Source organism: Cervus elaphus, chromosome 9 (assembly GCF_910594005.1).
Source record: "Cervus elaphus chromosome 9, mCerEla1.1, whole genome shotgun sequence".
Classification (NCBI taxonomy): Eukaryota; Metazoa; Chordata; class Mammalia; order Artiodactyla; family Cervidae; genus Cervus; species Cervus elaphus.
Window position 1 is genome coordinate 63,533,086 of NC_057823.1, and position 27,590 is coordinate 63,560,675.

A 27,590-nucleotide genomic window follows, 5' to 3' on the forward strand; every position below is an offset into this window, starting at 1 on the left:
CCCTAAGATCTAGAGGAGAGCAGGTGACTCACAGAACACATTCAGCCTATAAAGGTGCTGTTTGCTCCATCCAGTGTCTAAATTAAAAAAACAGTGGCTGACTTAATAACTGGGCAGCTTTTACTTAATACTACAATTTCCAACTTTTTTTTAAAGTCCTGATTTAAGCTTCTATTTATTTATTTTTTGTCTTTATCGCTGTGCGGGCTTTCTCTAGTTGTGGCGAGTAGGGCTAATGTCTAGTTGCAGTGCATGGGCCTCACACCATGGTGGCTTTTCTTGTTGTGGAGCAGGGGCTCTAGGGCACACGGGTTTCAGCAGTTGTGGCAAGAGGGATCTTAGTTCCCAGACCAGGGATCAAACCCGTGTCCCCTATACTGGCAGGTTGATTATTAACCGCTGGACCAACAGGGAAGTCCTCCAACTCTTCCTGAAGAAGCCAAAGAAGTAGCAGTGTGTGATTCAGTGTCCAGCAGGAGCTGGCCTGAGGAACGGCGGCCTCCCCCCTCTCCAGGATGTGGTTCTGCCATTCACCACTGTCCTCACCTCTCCTCTCCTCACTAAGGGGCCAGGTGGTCACACGCTTTATCTGTTGGGCTCTGTGTCTGAGTGCGACACCTCACAGCACAGAAGGGCTGCTGTGAGCAGGAAGGAGACCTCACAAACAGGAAACCTAGCCGTTGCTGAGGGAAACTGCAAAACAGGCCTGGTGATGTCACTCTGAGTCCAACAGGTTCTGGGTCTCACCTGAGGTGGGGACCAACCCTTTCCAGACCTCTGTTACCTAATACATTAAATCAGGATAATAATGATACCTACCTCATAGGGCTATTGAGATGATTAAGTCAGAAAACAACGGCAATGAAAATAACAACAGCATGTAAAGAATATGGAGACTAAACAACAACAACAACAACAAAGAATACCAACAGCTTATTATGTTCAGAAACATGCCCAGCTCTGCCCCGAGTGTCTCACAGGTATTACTCACTGAATCCTCACAGCTACCCAGAGTGGTGGCTACTATGATTATTCCCATTTCACAGATGAGGAAGCTGAGGGACAAAGAAATTATGCAACCTGTCCAAGATTACCCAGTTCACAACTGGAGTAAGGGGCTGTGAACCTACACAAGTTGATTCCACAGCAAAGACTCCAAACTACCACATTGTTCTGTTTGCGCATGCATGAAAAGCAGTAAGTGTACCAACACATGGAAGCAATATAAGTATCTGACATATGAATGAAAAAATAAGATGTACAACAGCAAAAGTCTACACACCCAAAGGAGCATTATTCAGCAATAAAAAAAGAATTAGAGTCTGCTATTTGCAACAACATGGATGGACCTAGAGGGTACTATGCTTAGGGCATTAAGTCAGAGAAATACCAATACTGTAGGCAATCACCTATTTGTGGAATCTAAAAAATACAACAAACAAATGAATAAAAAAAAGCAGTAGGTGTAGTGCCAGGCATTTGGAGGTGTTCCATAAATGCTCTTTAGGACTTCCCTGGTGATCCAGTGGTTAAGCTTCCACTAGCCAGGGAACTAAGATCCTGCATGCTGCAGCAAAAAAAAATGCCAATAGTTCACTAAATGTTCTCTAAATGTTCCTCGGGACTCATGACAGCATTGGAAGCTTATATTAGCATTGTTAACAAGTTATAAATGTAGTAATAATATTATTACAGAATTCCATAGGCCAGGTTGGGTACAAGGTATAATGAGAAGTGTGAGGAAAGAGGCTGTGGTCAGTCCATCAGATAGGAGCCCTAGGTCTGGGGGAGGGGGGTGAGAGGAGGCAGTGGTCATGATCATAGAGTTCCAGGCTCTCATAGATCATTTGGCTCAAGATCTCAAATGTTGGTCAGCAGTACCAAACTGGTCCCAACTTGTGTGTGTGTGGGGGTGCTACTTATTACAGAGATTTACCATCATTAACAATGCAGACTGTGGCTCAGACCATGAACTCCTTATTGCCAAATTCAGACTTAAACTGAAGAAAGTAGGGAAAACCACTAGACCATTCTGGTATAACCTAAATCAAATCCCTTACGATTATACAGTGGAAATGAGAAATAGATTTAAGAGACTACGTCTGATAGACAGAGTGCCTGAGGAACTATGGACAGAGGTTCATGACATTGTACAGGAGACAGGGAGCAAGACCATCCCCATGGAAAAGAAATGCAAAAAAGCAAAATGGCTGTCTGAGGAGGCCTTACAAATAGCTATGAAAAGAAGAGAAGCGAAAAGCAAAGGAGAAAAGGAAAAGATATACCCATTTGAATGCAGAGTTCCAAAGAATAGCAAGGAGAGATAAGAAAGCCTTCCTCAGTGATCAATGCAAAGAAATAGGAAAACAACAGAATGGGAGAGACTAGAGATCTCTTCAAGAAAATTAGAGATAGCAAGGGAACGTTTCATGCAAAGATGGGCTCAATAAAGGACAGAAATGGTATGGGCCTAACAGAAGCAGAAGATACTAAGAGGTGGCAAGGATACACAGAAGAACTGTACAAAAAAGATCTTCACGACCCAGATAATCACGATGGTGTGATCACTCACCTAGAGCCAGACATCCTGGAATGTGAAGTTAAGTGGGCCTTAGGAAGCATCACTACGAACAAAGCTAGTGGAGGTGATGGAATTCCAGTTGAGCTATTTCAAATCCTAGAAGATGATGCTGTGAAAGTGCTGCACTCAATATGCCAGCAAATTTGGAAAACTCAGCAGTGGCCACAGGACTGGAAAAGGTCAGTTTTCATCCCAATCCCAAAGAAAGGCAATGGCAAAGAATCCTCAAACCACTGCACAATTGTACTCATCTCACACACTAGTAAAGTAATGCTCAAAATTCTCCAAGCCAGGCTTCAGCAATATGTGAACCATGAACTTCCAGATGTTCAAGCTGGTTTTAGAAAAGGCAGAGGAACCAGAGATCAAATTGCCACCATCTGCTGGGTCATTGAAAAAGCAAGAGAGTTCCAGAAAAACGTCTATTTCTGCTTTATTGACTATGCCAAAGCCTTTGATTGTGTGGCTCACAATAAACTGTGGAAAATTCTTTAAGAGATGGGAATACCAGACCACCTGACCTGCCTCCTGAGAAATCTGTATGCAGGACAGGAAGCAACAGTTGGAACTGGACATGGAACAACACACTGGTTCCAAATAGGAAAAGGAGTACATCAAGGCTGTATATTGTCATCTGCTTATTTAACTTATATGCAGAGTACATCATGAGAAATGCTGGGCTGGATGAAGCACAAGCTGGAATCAAGACTGCAGGGAGAAATATCAATAACCTCAGATATGCAGATGACACCACCCCTATGGCAGAAAGTGAAGAAGAACTAAAGAGCCTCTTGATGAAAGTGAAAGAGGAGAGTGAAAAAGTTGGCTTAAAGCTCAACATTTCAGAAAACTAAGATCATGGCATCCAGTCCCATCACTTCACGGCAAATAGATGGGGAAACAGTGGAAACAGTGACAGATTTTACTTTCACCACTGCAGATGGTGATTGCAGCCATGAAATTAAAAGACGCTTACTCCTTGGAAGGAAAGTTGTGACCAACTTAGACAGCATATTAAAAAGCAGAGACATTACTTTGTCAACAAAGGTCCATCTAGTCAAGGTTATGGTTTTTCCAGTAGTCATGTATGTATATGAGAGTTGGTCTATAAAGAAAGTTGAGTGCCGAAGAATTGATGCTTTTGAACTGTTGTGTTGGAGAAGATTCTTGAGAGTCCCTTGGACTCCAAGGAGATCCAACCAGTCCATCCTAAAGGAAATCAGCCCTGAATATTCATTGGAAGGCCTGATGTTGAAGCTGAAACTGCAATACTTTGGCCACCTGATGCAAAGAGCTGACTCATTTGAAAAGATCCTGATGCTGGGAAAGATTGAAGGTGGGAGGAGAAGGGGATGACAGAGGATGAGATGGTTGGATGGCATCACCGATTCAATGGATGTGAGTTTGAGGAAACCCCGGAAGTTGGTGTTAGACAGGGAGGCCTGGCGTGCTGCAATCCATGGGGTCGCAAAGAGTTGGACATGACTGAGCGACTGAACTAACTACCTAACAATGCAGTCTTCAGACCCAGTCCTAGAAATCCCTATGTAGTTGGTTTGTGGTGGGGCCTCAGAATCTGTATTTTTCAAAATCCACCCCAGGTAATTCTTATGTACAGTCAGATTAGAGAACATCTAAATTCTGACCCAGTTGCTTATCTGGTACTTTAAGTTCATCTACAATATCCTAATAGTCTCCAGGTGGTAATTAAACACTTTCAGAGATGGAGAGCTCATTCTATCAGTAGCTCTGATTAATTTAAATCAGCAACCAGACAAAAAAATTCCTTTGAGACTGAACTGAATTCTGCAAGTCTGTTTTGGCTACATTCAGGCCCTGGTACTGATCTCTGGGTCACACTGAACAAGGCTCATCTTTCTTCTCTGTGAAGGCACTTCAGTCACTTGGAGAGAACTGTTGTGTTTTATTGCAACATCTTCTGTTTCTTTAACTGTTCCTTAAAGGATATGGTTTCCAGATTCCTCACCAACCTGATTCTTCTCCTCTGTATTCTGTCCATTTTTTTCTGGATTTCTCTGAAAGTGTGCTTTTCAGAAATAAACTCGGCACTCCAGGTGTGGTAGCCAGGATCAGGAAAGAACTATCGCCCCCCTGATTTTAGAAATGATACTCCTATTAAAGTAACCTAACTAAAATCTCAGGAGATAACTAAATAGCCATATCGTGTTTGTTGATTATAACGTAGGAAACCTCACAGATGTCAGAGAGGGCATTTATAGGGCTGACTACTCACCTGTGTCACCATTGAGGGGACCCAGTTCCTGAGACTCTGGTTTGGGAGGCTGATTTGGTCTTTGGCGCCTCTGGAAGAAATGAGATAACAGTGAGGATGAAGGTAGGAGGTTAACGTGAGGATAGATGCTATGGTAACTCTTCCAAAGGCAAGATAGGAATTCCAGTTGTGCCAACCCCTGCACTAACGCCCAGTTCCCTTAGGCTTTCTTCCTCAGAGTCCCAGGGCAGCACCCGCTCTGTGGGGAAGGGGTCCTCAGACAGGATTTCACCTTGGCCGGGGAAACCCTCAGCAGGGAGCCTGATGCTGGATGACGTCTCCTTAGATTCTTGTTCTTTGGCTTGGCTACCAACCGTGGGCCCCTCCCTGCCCTTATCTTCCTTCTCCATGGACTTGGCCAGACCTTATGCTATTACCCTCATCCCAGTTATGGCCTTTAAGTGTCTTAAAACTTCCCAACCCCCGGTTTAGAGACAATTCCCCTTCCTCCCCAGGGCCCTTGGCTACCACAACTTTCAGCAAGTGCCCTGTATTGAAGGCAGAGCATCAAACTTCAAGCCACAGTTTTACCATGTTTCTTCTCTGCTAGAAGGGCTGTTTCCCCAACTCTGTGGAGGTGGCAGTATATAATCTGACAGTTGGAGGTGAAATACTGCAGCCAGGTCATACCAGGCACTGTCTCAGCTAATCTTCAGGAGAACCTGGGAAATATGCATGTCCCCCAATTTAAAAATGAGAAGGCTGAGGCAAAAGAGGATTCCATCAGGGCAGACCAGGGGACATCTGGCAGAGTCAAGGATTTGACCCATACCTAGTAGGCACTTTAACTAACCTTGGTCACTGGGGGTTGAATCAGAGGAGACAACTGATGCAAAAGGGCTTTCTATAATAACTTTTTAAAAATATTTGTTTATTTAATATTTATTTACTTGACTATGCTGGGTCTTAGTTACAGCACACAGGATCTTTAATTGTGGCATGTGAACTCTTAGTTGTGGCATGTGGGATCTAGTTCTCCGACCAGCAATCAAACCTGGGCCCCCTGCACTGGGAACACAGAGTCTTAGCCACTGGCCACCTGGGAAGTCCCTAAAGGGTTTTCTATACCACAGAACAGTGTCAGTGGCTCTAAGATTTCGGTTTTCATAAATAATATTTTCAAATAGGAGATTTGGGATGGGTTGACAAGCAGGAATGCTGAAAAAAATAATTTGCAAACTACCACTATCATTTCATAAAATAGAAGACATTTTAACCTTTCAAAATATACTAAGGAAAGCTCGAGATAGTTCTTTCAGGAAAGGAGAAATAACATCTTACTCAAAGTTACACACAAAGAACACCTTTAATTTTCTCATTTCACCCCAGAGAGGTGAAAAGTTGGTCAAAGTCTAGCACTTGTCACTGGACCAAGATGTGGGGTAGGAAAAAAATTTAAGCCGTTTCGTATATTTTTCAAAATGTTCTAAAATGTTAGCTAGACTTACTGTGATCATTTCACAATGTGTACAAATATTGAATCATTCAGTTGTACATCTGAAATTAGCATGTTATTTTTCAACTGTACCTCAAAAAAGTTTTCTGATTTTAAAAAAAGAGTCTAAGCCCCATTTTAGAAAACACTTAAATAAGTCAGCACATGAAAAACCTATGAAAGTGTTCAATTGTGAATTATCACTGTAAAAGAAAAACTTTACTTTTTACTGTGATAATAGATTAAGTGATTAATAGAATAAAAATTATTAACAATTTCCTGAACTCGAGAATGAATGAAATGCTGCTGGAAAGCATAGTTCTGGCTGGGGAAGGATGAGGAGGGCAGGCTTCTAGAACCTTCTGCTCCTGCCCACAGTGCCCAGCACAGAGCCTGGTGCAAACTGAGCAAGAAACAGTGTCTCCTCCAGGTCCAGGTCCCCACGATCTGCCCCGTGGCTGGCACGCCAGCCACCCTCCTCCACCCACCCTGTGAAGTCTCGTCCCTTTCCGCCCAGGGGAGAGGGGACGCTTGGCCCAGGAACAAGCTGTCAACACAGGATTCTGGGGCAATGACAGGAGCCAGCCCCTTCCCCTGGGCTGGAGGAAGGAGGCAGACAAACACCAACGGTTGATTGTCTTGTCCCTGTTGCCACCCCTGGTTACACTTAACCTGGTCAACGTTTTATGGGAGTGAGATTTCCAGAATTCCAGTCTCAGCTCTTCTACAAACTCAGACAAATCTCTTCCCTCCTCTGGGCGCCCGCTTTCTCCTTTGCGGAGGAAGTGGAGGTGTGAGATGTTCTTACTTTCACTCAACAATGCCCATGGCGTTCAAACTCCGAGTGTCTGATCTCAGCTCTTCTCAACTGCACTGAGAGATAAGGGTTATCACGAGGGAGGAAACTGGAGCTCAGGGAGGTAAGACACAGTCATGTGCAGCCTGGATGTCAAAATCAGCATGAGAACCAGGTCTCAGAAGAGTGGAGACCAGAACAGTATTGTTAAGAACTCTGGGATTCTAGGGACTTCCCTGGTGGCCCAGTGGTTAAGACTCCATGCTTCCAATGCAGGGGGCATGGGTTTCATCCCTTGTTGGAGAACTAAGATCCCACATGCCATACAACACAGCCAAGGAAAAGAAAAAAAAAAACAACTCTTGGATTCTAAAATCACCCAGATCTGGATTCAAACCCTAAATCCAACTCTGTGTGACCACATTGCCTCTCCAAGCCTTGATTTCCTCACAGGGTTATTTTAAGGATTAGCTGAGATAAAGCACCTATAACTCCATAATTCTAACAGCTCAAACATGGCATGATTTAAACATGATTTAAACACATTTATCACTTTATATCTGAAAAAGCATGGCAGAAGCTAAGATCACAGTGCTTTGCTAGACTGCTCAGGCTGCCATTGGCCTCAGGTTGCCTGAAATAAGATCATAAAGCTCATGAGAAACTATCTTCTCCCAAACAACCACCATGGAAGGTCAAAAACTCTTCTCCACTAACAACTTTCAGACCTTAGACAGGACATGGCCTTGTGCTTGAGTCTCCAGATCCTGACAGCATCTTTGCCCCAGGATAACCCTCCAGAATCAACGCAGTTAAGACTCATCTTAGGACATCCCTGGGGATCCAAGTCCCTGCAATGTGAGGGACGTGGAACGCCCCAGCTGGAGAGCTCAAGCCCCAGGATGATTCCACAGGCCACACCTAGGGCTCAACTCCACCGAATAAACAACTATTTGAAAAATAAAATTAATATTTTTAAAATAATTTTTTTAAAAAAAGACTCATTATAATAGTTCTCATGCTACTGTTCTATTAACATTTAAATATTGGTAAACATATTTTTCCAAATATAGTGGTAATAAAGAATATACATTTATTCACTTTTGAAATTTACATATATTCCCTTACATCTCATTTTTTCAAATATAAGCATTTACTACATGGCATTAAATATTTTGTAATTAATTTTAATGACTTCAGCATGACATCTTATAGATGAGTTTAATCATTTAATCAATAATCCATTGTTGAATGGCGTTCCCTGGTGGCTTAGACAATAAAGAATCCGTCTGCAATGTAAGAGACCTGGGTTTGATCCCTGAGTAGGGAAGATACCCTGGAGAAGGGCATGGCAACCCAATCCAGTATTCTTGCCTGGAGAATCTCATGGACAGAGGAGCCTGTGAAGTCTGTGGGGTTGCAAAGAGTTGGACACGACTGAGCAACTAACACTTTCACTTTCCACTGTTGAATATTTACATTATTTCCATTTTTAAATTTTCAAATCATGTCTTAGGGGACATAATGATTGTAAGACTTTTACACATCTAAAGTTACCGTCTCTATAATTCAGAAAGGCTCTACCAATTAACTAACCCACTAGTAGCAAACAGAAGGCCAGTTTTACTGCAACTCTGCCAACATGGACTAGTGTCTTTTTTTTTTTTTTTTTTTTAATGTTGATCAATTTGCTAGGCCAAAACCAAACCAGAAACAACCTACTGTACTCCTGGCCCCAGTACGCACAACCATGTGTTCAACACCATCCCAGGTTGCTCAAGACCATCCTAGCATGACATATGCTCGATAATTTCTCAGGCCTCCAGGCCCAGCTCATATATAATTTCTACTTGGTCTCTCCCCAGGGCTGAGTTAGTTTCTATCAGCAGGCCTGTTCAAACATCCATGCAATTAGTTCCCCAGTTATCCGTGCTTCTCCTGTTAATCCAAGGGGGCTCCTTGAGGACAATTTTGAAATTGACTTTGGATTTGATGCCTGTTGTGATGCCCAGATAGTATTTCTAGGGATTTCGAGGCCTAATAGAAGGTCTCCTGTTTCAGGACCACCTGAAGCACTTGCTTAACATAGCTCCCAGGCCCAGTTCTGGACCTACAGAATCTGAGGGTGGTATGTGCAGTCTGGGAAGCTCTGATCTACCACCCTATCCAGGTGATTCTGAGGCTCCTGAAGACACACAGTCCAGAACTGAGCAGGAATCGATAAGCAACTACTGCATGGAAAATTCCCATGATGGGGCCTTGGCTGCTTTCTCCTCAGAGGTCACGGAGCACAGTTCACTCTACAGTGGGCGAGGACGGGAGCTGGGAGGGGGCCACAAGGATTTCCCCTTCCAAAAGCAGAGCGGGGCAGGCCTCTGGCTGGTAGGGTCATCCAGCTGAGCTCTGGAAGACGGCTGGAAGCTTCCTGTGTCAATGGAAACTTGGGAGAAGAACACTATGAGGTGGCTGCTAGCAGGACAGAATGGAGGGAGAACCCGGGACCTGGGAGGAGGGGGAAGGCCAGCACACCCAAGTCCCAGCTTCACTGTGTGACTTTAGGGAAGTGCTGTCCCCTCTCTGGACCCTCTTTGATGGGTCAGGGTTGGAACAGAGGTTCTCCTCACTCCTTATGGGCTCCAGGGCAGCCCTTTGTCCAGGAGGTCTGGAAACAGGGCCTCTCCATCTTGGGAACATGCACAGTTCTGGGGCCCAGCTCCTTGCTGTCAAGCAGACCAGAGCCCTGCTCTGGGTCAACGGGAAGTAAACCTGATCTGTGGCAGAACATGATTTCGAACAGAGTCCAGGCAGAGCCAAAAGACAGCACCCAGAGTGGCGGGGAGAGCAGCAAGCTTGGACTGGTCCTGGCAAGACCCCCTCAAATTTGCTTGCATTTTGGAGGGTAAATTGACAGGAGGGACTAGAAATGGTTGATCAGCCTTGAAAAATAAAAAACGGGAAATACAAAGACTCTGGACTCTGGCTTCAAATCTCTGCAGGACCACCATGAGGTAAAGGCTGCTAGTGTGTGGTCCACAACCTCAGAGGACAGGATGGTGACCAAGGACTAGAAGTTTCAAGAAGTTTTAGTGCAACATGAAGAATCTCAGAATGGTCCCAGAGATAGGCTGCCATCTTGGAGGGTGGAATGGAGTGAGCTCTCCATCACTGGCAGCATGCAAGAAGCAAACGTTATTTTGCAGGTTGGACTGACTGATCTCAGAGGTGCCTAAACTCCAACAATCAACTCCAACAATCCAATTCTGTAAGATATCCTTGACGTTTAAGAAGTAAATATCTCTGTTAAACAAAGTGTTTAGCTAGTGCAGGTGGTATGAAAAACCCACCAACAGTAACAGAGTCTCAGTGGGATCTGTTGAGTATTATTCAAGTTGAATTCAGGGTGAATTTCCATAGTCTTATACTAAAAGCGTCAGGGATAGACCCCTCAACTTCCCTCAAACTTGAGCTGGGAATTTCTTTCACCATGAAAGACTGAGGAAGGCAGAAGCAACTTGGATAGAAGCTGCCCAGCTATTCTCTCCCTCCGGGATCCTACCAGGATGGAAGTCGAACCCTGAGGATGGCACAGCCTTTCCTGAAGACACTTGGTCTCACCTTGCTTTAGGGACCATCATGCCATCCTTTTCATGGCCCTTCAGGCATTGTGCGTTTCTGATTGAGTGGTGTGATTTACGGCCTCATTATCCCTGACTAGCTTAGAGAATTTAGTAATCAAAGGACCCTTGAGAGTTCACCAAGCTCCTTCACTGTCCCCATAAACTGCAGACCTGGCTTCCCTTGGCCTTGTAGTTCTGTCACACCCTCCTTGGCTGTGGAAGGCTTACTGGGACCCAGAGGACAGGGTTGGAAGGGACCCTGGAAACTGATTATCCAATCCCCTCCTTCTATTTCCAGATGGAAAAACTGAGGCCCAGAGGTGGAGTGGGCAGGGCCTGTCAGAAGCCACAAAGCAGGATCAGAGCCTCCTGGGAGTCCAGACTCAAGGCAGAGCCCTTCCCCTTCCTTCGTGCATACACCAGATTGATCCAAGCAGTCCAACATTTAGGGAATTCTGAGGCTCAAGGGACTCAGGTCACACTCCTTTGCAACATCAGAGCTGCCTTTCCGGTGTCAGGACTCGTGCATGGGTGGGGCCCTGGCACCACTGGTTTCGGGATCTGAACAACCACAGCCAGAGCCCATTGGCTGAGGGTAGAGGCAGGAAGGAGGTGGGGCGGAGACCCAAGGGGCTCCCTCCAGGGCCTGGGGTGGAGGAAAGGCGGGGCCTAAATGTTCAGAGCTGTTGAGAAATGTTAGCCTTCACACCCAGACTACAGAGGCTCAGAGGTAAGAATACCACAATCACTGGCCTCAGCTTCCGCATCTCTAAGATGGACAGAAGTATTTTGCCAAGCAATGCCTGAACGTGATTTCATTTTCACACAGCCAGGACAACTAAAGATTGACTTTGACTCATTCATTTTACATTTTGACATTACAGTGTCAAGCATCACCCAGTGCCTGCCTGGGGACACACCAACATGACCACACAGCCCAGTGAAAGGCAGGAGCAACAGCAGGTTCCTCCCGGCTGTGTCAGGAGGCCCTGCCTATTCTCCAAACACCTGCAATGCCCCCAGAACACCCCGAGTTAGGGGCGGATGTGGTCTCCATCCCTCCTGTCTGACCAGTTGATGAAAGGTCTCAGGGGAGGACAGACCACTTCCCCCCAAGCACCTGCTGAGACCGCCCACGCCAGACAGTGCGCGCAGGGCCCAGCCCCCCCGGCACAGATGAGAGGCTGAGGCCTAGGGAAGGGTTTCCGATACGCCATAGTCCTTTCTTCCTCCCTAGAGCCCACCTTCTCCTGTCCTGTATCAGCCTCCCATGGGTCTGCCTGCTCTGATCGCCTGAGAGGGGCCAGAGCTGGCAGAAGCACTCAGCACCATTTCTGGCATTTGGGTCAGCCGATCAGGGAGAAGGACCCTGAAGGAGCAGGACAGAAAATGGTGTTAGTGGCCACCATGGGAGAAGAGACAGGCTGAGGACACAGACACAGCCGGATATCCACCTGTCTCGCCAACCCAGTGGCAAACCCTGCAGTGGGAGTCCAGAGTCAGGGCCCTGACTTGGTGCTTGCTTGCTGTGTGACCTTGGGGGAGCGCCCTCCCCTCTCTGGGCTTCCGTTTCCTCCTCTCTGGCATGGAGTTGGGCAATGGGATACATCATGGCCCTTCTGGCCTTGATATGCTTTGGACGCAAAAGAAGCGGCAGAGTGAGCTCATTCTGACACCTCACCCTCTATCAGTCCTGTCACACTTGCTGGTTCCCAGCACAGCAGGGCTGGTGGCTGCACACACTCAGCGGTCAGCCCCCTCATGCAGAGGGCTTCTCTGCAGGACAAGGCAGGAGGGGTACTTGCTCAGGAGGGCTTGTGGGGGGGAGTGTCCTGAACCCTCTGTTCTTGAGCAGCCCCTGTGGGGAAGCTGTAAAAGGGGGGACTGGAGTGCATAGAGAAGAGGTTGACATAGCCCAGCAGCCACCACGCAAAGTACAGGCAGCAAGTGCCCTGCCGCAGAACTGCCAGCAGAGAGAGGCACCCATTAGTGAGGTCGACGGGCCCTGCAGGGTGCTTGGGGCAGGGTCACTTGTAACAGGGAAACACTGGAAACCAGCCTCACATCCACAACGGGGCATTTTGGCTCCATACACTAAGGTATCACAGCTGCATGACACTATACAATGCCACGCATCTGTTTAAAAAAACAAAGAAGGTATTTACCAACAAAGGTGGAAAGTCATTTGGTAGAATATCAATAGCAAAATAAACTTTTACTGTACAAACATGCACAGGAAAAACTACCTAGAAAAGTACACACCAAGGGCAGTCAGTCATCATCTCTGGAGAACAGACTAGAATTATTGTGGTCAAGGAGGGGGAGCTGCAGTTTTGCCTCAGTTCTTAGAATTTTTTAAATGGTGTATTCAAGTTTGACTCATGTACAAAGAAATGAGCAGGAGACAGAATTAATACCTCTCTTGGAACCTAAAAGCAGCCAAGGGGGTCAGTTTACAGGTGGGGAGGTCAAGGCCTGGGTAGTGATCACACGGCAAGTTAGTGAAACAGGAAGGACTAGGACCCAGTCTTGACCCCCGGCCCAGTTGTTCTTTCCTCTGCAGATGCTGCAGCTGGTGTCCGAAAGCCCTGGGGCCGTGTCCAAGCACCTCCTTGTGCGCAATGCTCCCCACTCTGCTGCCAAAGAGGGGACACTGGGTCTCCCTTGCCCATTTCAGCTGGTGGCCAGGTCAGGGAGGGGTGAGAGAGGGTGGGGAATCAACAAAATATATACATCTCCTAGGGCTGCTGTAACAAATTACCATGCAGTTGGTGACTTGAAACAACAGAAATTTCTTCTCTTCCAGTTCTGGAGGCGAGAAGTCCAGAGTCAAGCTGTCAGGTGGATTGGGTCAGTCTGGAGGCTCTGAGGGAATTTCTGCTCCATCCGTTCTTCCTAGCTTCTGGTGGTCGCAGCAACCCTTGGCGTTGCCTGGCTTGCAGACGCATGACTACCATCTCTGCTTCTGTCAGCACATGGCCTTCTCCCCATGCTTCTCTGTCCACATTCCCTTCTTCTGACAAGGACATCAGTCCTTGGACTGAAGCCCACTGTGCCCCAGTATGACCTCATCTTGACAGATTACATCTGCAAAAGCCCTGTTTCTAATAATGTCATACTCACAGGTCCTGGGTGTACATGAGTTTTAGTGGGGTGGGGGCGGGGGGACACTATTTAGCCCATGACAGGTAACTTCTCTGATGTCACAGCTGTTTCCTCAAGGAGTGGGCAGGGGGTAGGGTTGCACAGGGTGGAGGAGGAATGACAGAGTTCGTTGTACACTCTGAAAAAGAACTTCACTCCCGGGGAGGAAGGAGAACTGGAAGTAGGTCAGTCTGTACATCACTCATCTGGGGGGAAAGCATGGGGTGTGGGATGTGTGGGATGGATGTATTGTGAGGCGTTTGGCCTAGATGTTCTGGAAGGTTCAGTCTTGAAAATAAAGTGACACAAGATAAATGATTTTTAGGGATTCACATTTACCTGGTGAGAGAAGTTCGATGGCTTGTCTGCAGGTGATGGATAGATTTAGATCTATCTACACTAAAGATGGATGGATTTTCTCATTTTCTCTCACTCTTTCTGCCTGGGGTGGAGTTCTGGTTGATCCCTCTGTCAGACCTATATATGTCACAGTACATATGTATGGAAGCTTGTATTGGCTTTAACTGGGATGAGAGGGCATTATATCGTGGGTTGGGCAAAAACCAGGGCTTCCCTGGTGGCTCAGCTGGTAAAGAATCTGCCTGCAATGAGGGAGACCTGGATTTGATTCCTGGGCTGGGAAGATCCTCTGGAGAAGAGAAAGTCTACCCGCTCCAGTATTCTAGCCTGGAGAATTCCATGGACTGTATAACCCACGGGGTAGCAAAGAGTTGGACACAACTGAGCGACTTTCACTTCACTTCATGCCTAGACAAAGGTCTAAATTACTGAAGCTACACAAAAGAGCATGGCATCTGGTCCCATGACTGCATGGCAAATAGATGGGGAAACAGTGGAAACAGTGACAGACTTTTATTATTTTGGGCTCCAAAGTCACTGCAGATGGTGACTGCAACCATGAAATTGAAAGACACTTGCTCCTTGGAAGAAAAGCTATGACCAACCTAGACAGCATATTTAAAAGCAGAGACATTACTTTGCCAACAAAGGTCCATCTAGTCAAGGCTACTGGTTTTTCCAGTAGTCATGTATGGATGTGAGAGTCAGACTATAAAGAAAGCTGAGCACTGAAGAATTGATGCTTCTGAACTGTGGTGTTCAGACTTCAGAGAAGACTCTTGAGAGTCCCTTGGACTGCAAGGGGTCATTCCTAAAGGAAATCAGTCCTGAATATTCATTGGAAGGACTGATGCTGAAGCTGAAACTCCAATACTTTGGCCACCTGATGCAAAGAGCTGACTCATTGGAAAAGGCCCTGATGCTGGGAAAGATTGAAGGCAGAAGGAGAAGTGGACGACAGAGGATGAGATGGTTGGATGGTATCACCAACTCAATGGACATGAGTTTGAGTAAGCTCCAGGAGTTGGTGATGGACAGGGAAGCCTGGCGCGCTGCAGTCCATGGTGTTGCAAAGAGTCGGACACAACCGAGCGACTGAACTGAACTGGGCAAAACCCACTAGCTCAGAAGCCACATACACACCAGTGTCCCCACAGTGTTTGGGACAGTGGGCTCAGTGCCTGGCAAAGGCCACTTCCTTTCTCAGACCCTCTGTCCAAAATGAGTTAAAAAGTCAAGTTTGCCCTACTCCTATGGATCAGGTGTCAGGGACCCTGCATCTTATGTACCCCAGTCACCCTGACACAAGTGTTTAGCTCCCACCTATGTTCAGAACCCAGCCAAGATGCCATCTCTTCTCTGGAGGCCTTCTCTCCCCTCACCTCTTCCCTCCAACAAAAAGGCACACTCTCCCAGGATTAGGATGAAACACAAGGATGCTCATGAATAACAAGGATAGGAGTGGAGAGTGTAAATAACCAAGTGTCCAAACTGGGTAAAAAAGCCACAGAACATCCACAGAACCTTAGATAGCCATTAAAAATCACATTTCCACAGACTTTTAACATGCGCGAATGCCCCCAGCAAAATACTAAGTATGCTGCTGCTGCTGCTGCTAAGTCACTTCAGTCCTGCCCGACTCTGTGCGACCCCATAGATGGCAGCCCACCAGGCTCCTCTGTCCCTGGGATAGGGTTGGTCAAAAAGTTTGTTCAGGTTCTCTGTAAGATGTTAAAAACCTTTTTAGGCACCCCAATAACTATTAATAGAATAATATCGTTTAAAATATATCCCTAATTCTGCAAAAATAGTCACACTCATATATAGCATATGAGTGAGGAAAAGAGAAGAAAGAATGAAGTGTACACAGAGGCGATCTCTTCATGGTGGGATTAAAAACTATTTTAAAATTTCTTTATATTTTACCAAATTCTAAATTTTGCCTTAAACATTATGAATAATCACAATAATTAGGTGTCGAGTGGAATCTTAGTATTTCCTAGTCCTGGGTTTGCAACACCTCTTCTACTCCCCGCCCCCACCCTTCTATTTCTGTCACAATCACATCTGACCTCTGCTTGAACTCCCCCAGGATGGGGAACTCACTACCCTTCTTCCTGGTGAGAAGTAGAATATGGCTCCCCTTAGCGTCCCCTCACTGGCCACAATCAGCATTTTGGGGTCAACAGAGAGCCAGGTTGCACTCCATGCCGCTTGACAACACTTCAGAGGCTGGAAGGCAGTGGCCAGGCTCCAAGCTTTATCTTTGCAACCCCAAATGGCCTTCCAAGTATATTCATGGCCCCCTTTCCCACATCCCTGTTTGCTTTCCTTGGGTACAATCCAGGTGTTGATGTCCCTCACCTACATTCCCTGCTAACCAGTCAGTATATCAGGAACTGTATCACATGCATTCTTTCATCTAATCTCAGAACCCTATGACTCAGGAGCTACATCACGTCTATTTTACACATGAGGAAATTGAGGCATGGAAAACCCAAATTCCTTCCAGGGTCACTTAATGGATCCACAATGGTGCTAGAACTGAAGTGGCACCTGGCCTAGAGTCTGGAGATCAGAGTTAATAAATGAATGTGCTCAGTTGTGTCCAACTCTTGGCAATCCTATGGACTGTGGCCCCCCAGACTCTTCTGTCCATGGGATTTTTCAGGCAAGAATACTGGAACAGGTTGCCATTTCCTTCTCCAGGGGATCTTCCTGACCCAGGGATTGAACCTGCGCCTCCTGCACTGGCAGGCATTCTTTACCACTGAGCCACCAGGATGCTCCAATAAATGAATATGTGGACCCAGTTCTAAAGCCCACGCCCTTAGTGTCTATGGTTTTGTTTTAGCATTAGTTGTGCCCATGCCAGACTCTTCCATACCTTTCACTTCTGTATCTCTGCCTCTCTCACCTGGCCTGCTACCTGGAGGCGCTCATGAAGGGATACTGACCCCAGAGAACCTGTTGCCCGAGGCCCCGCTGTGGGAGCAGTACTGAGCCAGGGTCTCGGGTGTGGTGCTCAGGGCTGTGGCATGGGGGCCAGAGCCAAAGCTCTGAACCCTGGGTCACACGAGGCACACACTCAGAGGGTTGACCATGAGGCGCTAGGGCTCCCTTCCCACCTTGGCCCAGACGGGGCTGGTAACTTTTGGGGGACGGAAGGGCCCTAAAAACCCCCATGTCATCCTATAGGCAAGTCCATGGAGGGCTTGTTTCCTTGGCCCCGCCCCTCTCTGTCTGGCCTTCTCCCACATCCTCCTGACGTGCCCACAACAGCCATAGTCTTTGTCAAAAAGGATGTAGGAAGGACCACATCACGCAGATGATTCTTCACTATCTACACCCAGCCTGCTAGGGATCTCCACTCATTTTTTTCACCAGGATTTCAACTTGTCACCAAAAGTCCCAGTAACACTTGGCCCCAGGTCAGGCCTCTCAGTGGGGTCTAGGACAGCTTGCCAGCTAAGGCTACTGGCACTGCCAACCACAGGACTCAGCAAACCCTTAGGTCTGGCCCCTGGGAGGGACCTTGAGAAGTCCTAGAGGTAAAGCCCCTATCTCTCGCCAGGGAAGTCCCCCCTGAAAGCCCTGGCCTCATTCCTCACGGCTGGCCACTCCCACTCTCCACAACCAGCACCATCACTCTGCTTCTTCGGCTCAGCCCCCACTCAGGCTGTCCTCTCTGCCTCAACTGGGTCATTCCTACCAAACTTTCATCACCCAGCCAAGGCATGCCCAGCACTCAGCCAAGAAGCCGTCCTGTATCTCTCAAGGCTAGACGAGATACTCCTGCGGCACTCTGGGTTAACTTCCAGGCCAGCTCTGGTGTGGCCCTCACTCACACTCAAATATTTAGGAGGCACCAGCTCTAGGCTCTGTGCATGGCAGTAAGTACCAACGGGGAGGGCAGAAAAACCAGGCTCCACTGCATGGTTTGGCCAGCAACCTACTGAATGACATCACTCCTCCCTGAACCTCAGTCTCCTCATCTATAAAGTGGAGAAGATCCCACAGCTCAGCCTGACTTCCAGGCTTTAGTGAGGTCGGCAGGATGTGAAAGTACTCTGTAAACTGCCACTCACGGTGAGTCATTGGTGTCATGACCTGAGCCTCCTGGGGTCTGAGCTCATTGTTGTACATCCCATCCTCAGAGGTTCCCTCTCTCCTAGGGGGCTGACAACCTCCTGGGGGTGAGCTTGGAAGTTCAGGCCTTTTCGGGGTTGGCACCTGGATGAGAAACCAGGCAGGAGCATAGCACAGAGGGACGGAAACTAGCATGAACTTTAAACAAAATCAGCTTATAAATCCTGCCACTCAGGGGCAGGAGCCTGGCACTGCCAGGGCAGAAAGGCAAGCCAGGCTGCTCTGAGGCAACAGGGCAAAGGCTTTAATGCCAAAGGGCTTTGGAATCAACAAGAAGCCACTGGAAGCACCGAGGAGGGGCAGAGACAACGGACACTGGGCTTGGGGACTGGGCATCTGGGTTCCGCTCTAAGTTGTTCTCTGACCTCAGTCAAGACCCTTCCGCCTCCAGCCTTTAACCTCCCAGCGGCATGTTGCGTGCATCGGCACAGGTGGTACCCAAGGTCCTTTCCCACTGGGATAGTCTCTGCTGACTGCACGTGCCCTTCCTTCACAGCCTGGGACAGGGGGTCCAGTTCAGGCTGTGCCAGGGATGGACAGGGACAGCTGGCAAGGCTCTCAGACAGGCAGGGGAATCCTTGCTCACTGTGGGCTCCTTTACCAGACTACGGAAGACCCAAGGCCTGGAACAGGGCCACTCCAGTCTCTTCCCGCCACCGAGTAGATGGAATTTACCCTCGGCGGACTTTGCAAGCTGAGCAGCTAACACAGGTGTAGAGAACACAGGCTCTCTGACTCCTAGAAATCATTCTGCTCAAAGCCCTCCCTGTCCATTTAGAGGGAGAAACTGAGGCACAGACAGCACTTTGGGCATGTTTGTGGCAGAGCCAGGATCAACACTGAGAGTCAATCACCAGCTTTGTTATAAGTCTCAGGCAGGTCTCAGGCTTATCTGTTCATTATCCCATCAGCCAGACTTCTGCTTCCACGGGTAGAGGCAAGCCTCAGTTTCCCTCTTGGAACCAGGAAGACAGGAAGGTTTCTGTGTCAGAGCTCCATGAGGTATTTTGAACTGGGAATTAAGGAGGAGCAAGGATGGCGGGAAGGCACTGTACTTAGGACAAAAGTCCTTCTCCCTGGACTAGGCACAGAGCAGAAATAGAATCATCCAGGTTCGGGACAGTATTGCATGCTCAACAGGCAGAAAAGCCTGTGCTCAGGCGCAAGCAAAGCAGCAGAGGCTCAAGTGAAAAATTGCTGAATAGTGTCACAGTGTGGGGCCTTTCGGGGCCTCAGGGGACTGATCATCAAGTTCATAGGACCACCTCTTCCCACCTGACTGGAGGGTGGGCAGTAGTAGGAAGAAGGCTCAGGACTTGAGGGTCTGCGCTTGGCTCTCTGTGCCTCAGGTTGTCCTCTGGCTCCAGGCTCTGACCTTCTGGGTTTGTCAGAACCCAAGGGGCAGCTGGTCCCACTGCCAGAAACCGGAGTAGCGTCTCCTGGGCCCTAACCCAGCTCGGAGGCCCCTGAGGGGAGCGACAGGAAGGGAGGGAAAGGCAGCAGAAGGCCGCCAATCTCCTCCCTGGTTGGCCCCTCCCAGCTCCCCCGAGGACAGCCCACATGCACCGGCTCTAGGGCCTGAAGAGGCTCTAGACCAGCGCTTCTCAAACTTTACAGCGTATTGTAGTCACCTGGGCATCTTATTAAGAGACAAGTTCTATTTTAGCACGTCTGGAACACAGCCCGAGATTCTGCAAGTCCTAGGTGATGCCGATGATGTAAATCTGTGGGCCATTCTGCCGTTCAAGTAGCGGCCCTAGAGAGAATCTGCCTCTTAATGGTAGGAAAGCCAAAGGCCCAGAGAGGTCAAGTCACACGTCCATGGCCACACAGCGACCAGCCCCTGACCAACGGCAAAGGGCACCTGCTACAGCTACTACTAGACATTTCCCACCTCCGCCAGCTGGAATCAGTTGCCTGTCCCGGCCCCGGGGCTGTGTTTGTAAACTCGGCTGCCCCGCGTGGCTCAGCCCTGGGTCAGGGAGAGAGAGCCTCCCTGCCGAGCCTTACCCGCCTCCCTGCCTGCCGGCCTCTAAGCGTGCACCGCCCGGCATCCCCAGTAGACCCGGGGCGCCCTAAGTCCCCAGCGGCGGAGAGGTTCCGCACCCGCCTTCCTTTCCGAAGTCAAACTTCTCCGCCGGCGCCCTTTACCTTTTTGGGGGGTTTGCAGCAGCTCAGTCTGCTGTGTCCGCAGCCCATCCTCCTCCGGGGGCTCCCGGACTCCGCCTCCCAACTCTGGGGCCCCCAGAGATCCCTGCCGTCCGAGCCCCGCTGCCCGCTCGGCGCCCGCCGGCCGGGGCAGCCGGCGAGACCCTGAAACTGAACCTGGAAGCGCAGACTTGAGCCGGAGCTGGGGCGGCCGCGTGCCGTAAATAACCGAAAAGCAGGGCCTCAGGGAAACCCGTGGGGCTCGCCGCCCTGCCGCCTGAGGCAGGTGATCAGAAACTTAGTAAATGACAGAAAACTCGGGTCAGGGCCGAAAAGGTCCCAATGAACAATGGATTTCTTTCCAGACTCGCAGCAGAGAAAAGGCTAGGAAAAAAATTAAAACAACTATTTAGTAAACACAACAGCTATCATTTATCAAGAGTTGTTTCTGTCCTGGCTTCCTTGCACGTATTATTTCTATTTCTTGCCGTCTCCTTGCCACAAAGGTATTATTAGTTCCTTCCTCCACTTTATAGGTGAGGAAAACGAGTCTCAGTTATGTGATCTGCTTACGTGCACGTAGCTAGTCAGGATCAAAGCCCAGATAAACACCAGTTCTAACTCCAGAACCTAAACTTTTAGCCATTTCCCTGCAAATGCATAATAATATGAAAATTGATTGTAATGATCTTTCACTCTGGGTCCATAACTCTTTCCAGCTCACACTCATCTGTAATATTCTACTATATCCATTTTGAATAGAGGTTACCAATCACAACAACTCTGTGAGGTAGATAGGCGGATGCAGGGAGAATAAGGGACACACAATGTCAGAGCCTAGGAAAAAGAACTTTCAGTTTACCCTTGCTTTGTTATTAGCTGAGGTTTCTGGGAGTGGCAATGCAGGGCAACTTTGAAAGTCAGTGTGAGTGTGTATGTTAGAAAATTATACACAGCCCAGAGACACTTGGAAAGATGTGTTGATGAAAGGGACTTACAGTCAGGAATGGAAAAAGAATGTGAGACTGCAAAAGAACTTCCCCTCCAAAGCAGACCAGTCACAGTAGGTTCCAAGAAAGGAAACTGAGGACACAGGTGATATTAGGTCCTTGGAAAGAAGAATAATAGAAGACGGTGATTCACAAAGTGTGGCCCCCAAGTCAACAGCATCAGCAGTACCAGAGATCTTTGTGAGAAACACAAGTGCGCGGGACTTCCCAGTGGTCCAGTGGCTAAGACGCCATGCTCCTAATGCAGGGGGCTCTGGTTTGACCCCTGTTCAGGGAACTAGATCCCACATGCCAAAACTAAGAGTTTGCATGCTGCAACTAAAGATCCTGTGTGCCGCAACTGACTGCAGCTAAATAAATAAATAGAAATAAATATTTACGAAAAGAAATACAAAAGCTCAGACCCCACCCAGACCTACATATCCTGAACTTGAGATGGGGCTCAGCAACCTCTAGCTTCCCAAGCCCTCCCAGTGATTCTGAGCCATGCTCAAGTGTGAGAACCACCGCTGCACAACGTGCTGAACAGGTAATGAGGAAAGAGTGTCTACTTAAATTACCAGCGACTGTGAAACAATGCTCATGACTTACTAAAAATCCAAACCAACAAACAAGCAAAAGACTAGAACAATCTAAATATCCAAGAAAAGGAGCTTGGTTAATAAATTATGATGTATCCATGAAGATAGAATATCATGTAACCTGCTAACATACTGATAAGGATAAAGTTTAAAAATGTAAAAAAATCATTCTTATTAAAAACAAAAAAAATGTTGGACTTCTGTGGTGGTCTAGTGCCAATGCAGGGGACATGCTTCGATCCCTGGTCAAAGACTCCACAAGTCGCAGGCAACTAAGCTGGAGAGTCGAGACTACTGAGCCCCCACACAGCAACCACTGCAGACTGCAAGCCCTAAAGCCCCACTCTGCAACAAGAGAAGCCACCGCAAAGAGAAGCCCATGCACTGCAACTAAAGAAAGTCCATGGGCAGCAACTAAGGCCCTGTGCAGACAAAAATAAATAAATAAATTTATATATATATTTTTAAAGTGTTATAGTGATTACCTCTAGATGAGGGTAAGATTTTGATTACTCGTTTTCTTATATTTAAAAAAATGAGTAGCACTTACTATAATACAAGAAAAAGTTTTCTAAAAACTATGTTTTTGAACCCAGGTATGAGATTGAGACTAGTTTTCCACCAGCAAGTGGTAAGTATAAATATGTGAAATCCCAAAGAAATAGACAATGACTGTGAATGAATTAGGTAGAAAAACCATATAAAGGGCCAACAGGACCAAAAATGTGTAGGGAGATCATAACTAGCAATGCCCTGTGTGATCCTGAACCTCTTGTTTCTCCTTTGGGAGAGTTTCCCATCTGAACATCAAACAATTGAGCTTTCTAAAATGGATCTCCAATTTTAATATCAGGAGTTGAAATCAGTAACGTGGACTGGCAGGTAGGAACCAGGAAGGCAAATTCTGTTTCTGAAGCCTCTGTCCTCAGGAGCTCTTGCCTCCAGTTTCTTTAAACTTCTTGGGAGACCAAGCTCAGATTTCCCACTTTCACACAACCAGCTTTTTGGCTACAAGCTTTGAAGTTTCCGCTTGAGAAAAAAGCCCTAAGGATTTTTTTGTTTGTTTTTTTGCTTTAGGAATTTGAGTTTGAATAAGTTGCTAATGAGATTTTTAGAAGTTGTTGAGCCAGTCAGGTTAGGTTAGGTTTTGCTGCAGTGAGGAAAAACATACAAGTTTCAGCCACTTATCATGAGTGATGTTAAGTTTTGCTCATACCATGTGAATCCAGTATGGGGAGGCTGAGGGCTCTGCTTCAGAGGCCTTCAGCAGCATCCTAGGATGCAGCCATCCCAACACCATGGCTGCACGGTTTTTCAGGTCAAGAGAAGAGAGTATATGGAGAGTGGTGCATGGGGTCTTAAATCTTTTCACTCAGGAGTGACACACATTAAGTCCACTCACATTTTTTTGGCTAAAGCAAGTCACATGGCCACAGGTAACTTTAAGGGGATGGAAACGTGTAATATGTGTCCCGAGGGAGAGGAGAACCAGAAATACTGGTGAACAGCAGAGATGTCTATCATAGACAGCAATCAACAAGCAAATATGATCATGTGCCCATTTCTTGGGCAAGTCGGGTGACTAACTCATCTTGATCTGCTCAGGATTTCCCACTTGTAGCACTGAAAGTCCCACAACCCATGAAACTCCTCAGTACTAGGTACCCTGGAATGGTCGGTCACCCTGTGGCAAGGTGTAGAGAAGACTCAGTTTGTGTCTTGAATTGGTTTATAATCTATTTTCTCGATATTAGACCTATCGAGTCTATAGTAAAAGATGGAAAATATAAAAACAGGTTATAAAGCAAATGTAAAGTTGCATAATCCATGTTGGTAGTGTTAGAATTAAAAGGAGATAAGAGACCATGGTGGATGGGGATGGGGAAGGTGGATTTCCTGGAGAAACACTAAAGCCAAAGGGCATTCATGGCAAAAGGAATCCTAGAGTCTCAGGTTGAGATGGAATCTGATGCTTTGCTTTCATCGCTTGCAACTCAAAAAATCTTTTTTTATAATTTCTCTTCTATAATTACCCTTCTGACTGTGTTTGTGAAGTCTATGTTAAAATACTTTCAGTGATTACCTATTTTCCATATCTAGGGGGAAGAGGAGAAGCAAGAAGGAGTAATTCCAAAAGGGAGGATCAGCTTATAGTCTTTGGGAACATGAATAGAATTTGTATCCTACTGTTGTGTGAAAATTGTGTAATTCTTAATTATGGTGAATTGGTTCACAGTGCTTTTCAGGTCTACTATATCCTTCTGCTTTTCTGTATATTCATTCTATTATTTTTTCAGAGTTTGATATCAAAACTTCAACTAAAAATCTTAATTTATCTACTTAAAAATAACTGTAATATACAGTGGAACTATAAATAACTCTGTTCTGTATTTTCCAAACCTCCTGTAAATGTGTTGTCATACTTTCATAATTTAAAAAATAAAAAAGAGAGAGGAAAAAAAGGGGGAGGATCAAGAGCATGGGTCAAGTCAGCATAAACGTGGAGGCTGGGGAGCTGGGGAAGGAGGAGTGTGTTGGTGACTAAGTTGGTGTGAAGAAACCAAAGTTGAGGATGGGGGGAACAATTCTGGGGAAAGACTGGAAAGACTGATATGGGAATTATCCACACACAGTGGGCCTGTGTGTGGATACTAGGTTAAGTACCTCTCAATGCAGTGATCGCTAAACACATTCTAGCCCTGAAAGTTTTCTCTGTGTGGGTTCCGACCGGGCACAGTAGTTTCCCAAACATGTTGTCTGCTGGGAGTGACTTTCTTCACCATCTATCTGTGTGGTTATCATTCTACCTGCACATCAGGAAGCAGCTCAAATCCCCTCTTCTTCCAAAAGCCCTACAACTCCTGTCCTACAACTCTCTTGTTTGTGAGCTTCGTGAGTCCTCCCTAATGGACTACAGGTTACGCAGCTCTGCCTCCTCCTTCCTCACACCCCCTGGTCCTTAGTAGGTCGTGGCAGAGACTTCTAGTCACCTTACTCAACGTCCATTCTTCCTCCTTCCTTAGTGACGGAATCCTGATATTCTCTGGGTCAGCGGTATGCCAGGAGAACATGCTACTTACTCAGCTAGTCAGTGATACGTAAGGGGACATTACTGGTTGGAGCTTCCAGGAAAACATGTAATAGAAGAATGACTCAGCTGGGGGCAGGACTCCCCTTTCCTTGCCCCCTGCTTTTCCTGCCTGGAATACAGACATGATGGCTGAATTACAGAAGCCATTTTATTACCCTGAGCCAAAAGGTGGAAGGAGCCTTGATCTCTGAATTGATGCAGCCTCAGGACAGCTTTGATCAACTCCTTCCTAATATTATCACATAATAGAATAAATAGCATATTTGTTTAAGCTACTGCCACTGAGATTCTGCAGTAGAATGCCATTTCTAATCAGTTCATAAGTCACTAATTAAAGTTTGTTATATTGAATTTAATTAGAATAATTTACTCTTGGAGATACTGCATGTACCCCAGCTTCAGTTCTAGGGGCAGAACAGGAGGCTCTGCTGAGAAAGGTTTCCTGGATTTGCCAGACTCTTGACAGAAATGTTAGTTTTGACAGCTTCCTCTTGGAAATATATGTAAGATAAATAAATGAGAGGGGTCCTAAAATTGTTGAATTCTTAGGCTTCTATCAGAGTGTTTCTCAAGGCGTGGGCAGATTCGTGGGCTACAGAATCATCTGGATCCTTTTGCCATCTATTCAGTCAGGACCTGCGGGGCTGAGTCTGAGGAATTTACACACTAAAATTTGAACCTTATTGCTTCAGTGGTTGTGGTGGGTCATCTCTTCAGGGAATCAAATTGCTACATTAATCATATTGAGTTGGGTTGAACTGAATTAATGGGGAGGTCCTTGGAAAGGAGAAGTGAGCCTGAGTAATATAATTAGCAAGAAGCCATCCCTGCCTATTTTCCCAGAAGACCAGTCGTTTGGGACTTGGCGCTTCCTTGGGAGAGGCAACAAGATTCACTTTACCACTTCCTTTAAACCAAGAATGATTTCATGCCATAATCATTGTTTAGGGGCTTCCCTGGTGGTTCATTGGTAAAGAATCCGCCTGCCAATGTAAGAGAAGCAAGTTCGATCCCCGGGGTGAGACAATGCCGTGGAGAAGGAAATGGCAACCCACTCCAGTATTTTTGCCTGGGAAGTCCTATGGGCAGAGGAGCCTGGAGGGCTACAGTCCACGGGGTTGCAAAAGATTGGACATGACTTAGTAACTAAACAACAGCAATCATCATTTGTTACTGCTTTCTCTGTTTGATGAAGTTCGAATGGAGGTTCTCAAGGGACCTCAAAGAGCTTCTTTGGTAATGCAGAGTAAGAGGGTACAGAGCATCACGAAGGGATTCTAGGGAAAATTATTAATATACATCACCTCTTTAAGTGGGCTCTAGGTTCTGGGGGCTGCTAGTAATGAACAGTAACAAGCCCCCCCACCCCTTTTTACATCAGTTCAGTTCAGTCGCTCAGTCGTGTCCAACTCTTTGCAACCCCATGAATTGCAGCACACCAGGCCTCCCTGTCCATCACCAACTCCCGGTGTTTACTCAAACTCATGTCCATTGAGTCGGTGATGCCTTCTAGCCATCTCATCCTCTGTCGTCCCCTTCTCCTCCTGCCCCCAATCCCTCCCAGAATCAGGGTCTTTTCCAATGAGTCAACTCTTCGCATCAGGTGGCCAAAGTATTAGAGTTTCAGCTTCAGCATCAGTCCTTCCAATGAACACCCAGGATTGATCTCCTTTAGGATGGACTGGTTGGATCTCCTTGCAGTCCAAGGGACTCTCAAGAGTCTTCTCCAACACCACAGTTCAAAAGCATCAATTTTTCGGCGCTCAGCTTTTTTCACAGTCCAACTCCCATATCCATACATGACCACTGGAAAAACCATAGCCTTGACTAGATGGACCTTTGTTGGCAAAGTAATGTCTCTGTTTTTTAATATGCTGTCTAGGTTGGTCATAACTCTCCTTCCAAGGAGTAAGCGTCTTTTAATTTCATGGCTGCAATCACCATCTGCAGTGATTTTGGAGCCCCTCAAAATAAAGTCTGACACTGTTTCCCCATCTATTTGCCATGAAATGATGGGACCAGATGCCAAGACCTTAGTTTTCTGAATGTTGAGCTTTAAGCCAACTTTTTCACTCTCCTATTTCACTTTCATCAAGAGGCTTTTTACATCAGTGGTCATAAAATGTGCTCTGGGGATCAGAAGCATCAGCATTTCTTGGGAAATGGTTAGAAATGCAAATTTTGGGGCTCCAGCCCAGACCAGCTGCTTCAGAAATTCTGGGTAAGGGACCCAGGAGTCTGTGTTTTATGAATCCTCCAGATAATTCTGATGTGTGCTTATATTTGAACTGCTTTCAACCTTATGTCTTCCTAACATCCATTTTTTAATGGGCTCAGAGATGAGAGATTGAGTGGGGTCCAGGGCTGAGTCCATGAGTGTGTCCC

The 27,590-nt window shown here is 46.8% G+C and overlaps 1 protein-coding gene across 1 annotated transcript in view; it reads right to left on the reverse strand.

Annotated features, from left to right (window-relative positions):
• CCDC69 (coiled-coil domain containing 69) overlaps positions 1 to 25,185 on the reverse strand; it is a 38,913-nt gene extending 13,728 nt beyond the window's left edge. The window contains exons 1-3 of the mRNA XM_043913851.1: positions 25,110 to 25,185; positions 20,527 to 20,765; positions 4,836 to 4,905 (exon numbers count right to left, since the gene is read on the reverse strand). Of these exons, the coding sequence (XP_043769786.1) occupies positions 4,836 to 4,905; positions 20,527 to 20,765; positions 25,110 to 25,185 (385 nt within the window). The remainder of the gene's footprint in view (positions 1 to 4,835; positions 4,906 to 20,526; positions 20,766 to 25,109) is intronic.
• Positions 25,186 to 27,590: the final 2,405 nt, after the last annotated feature.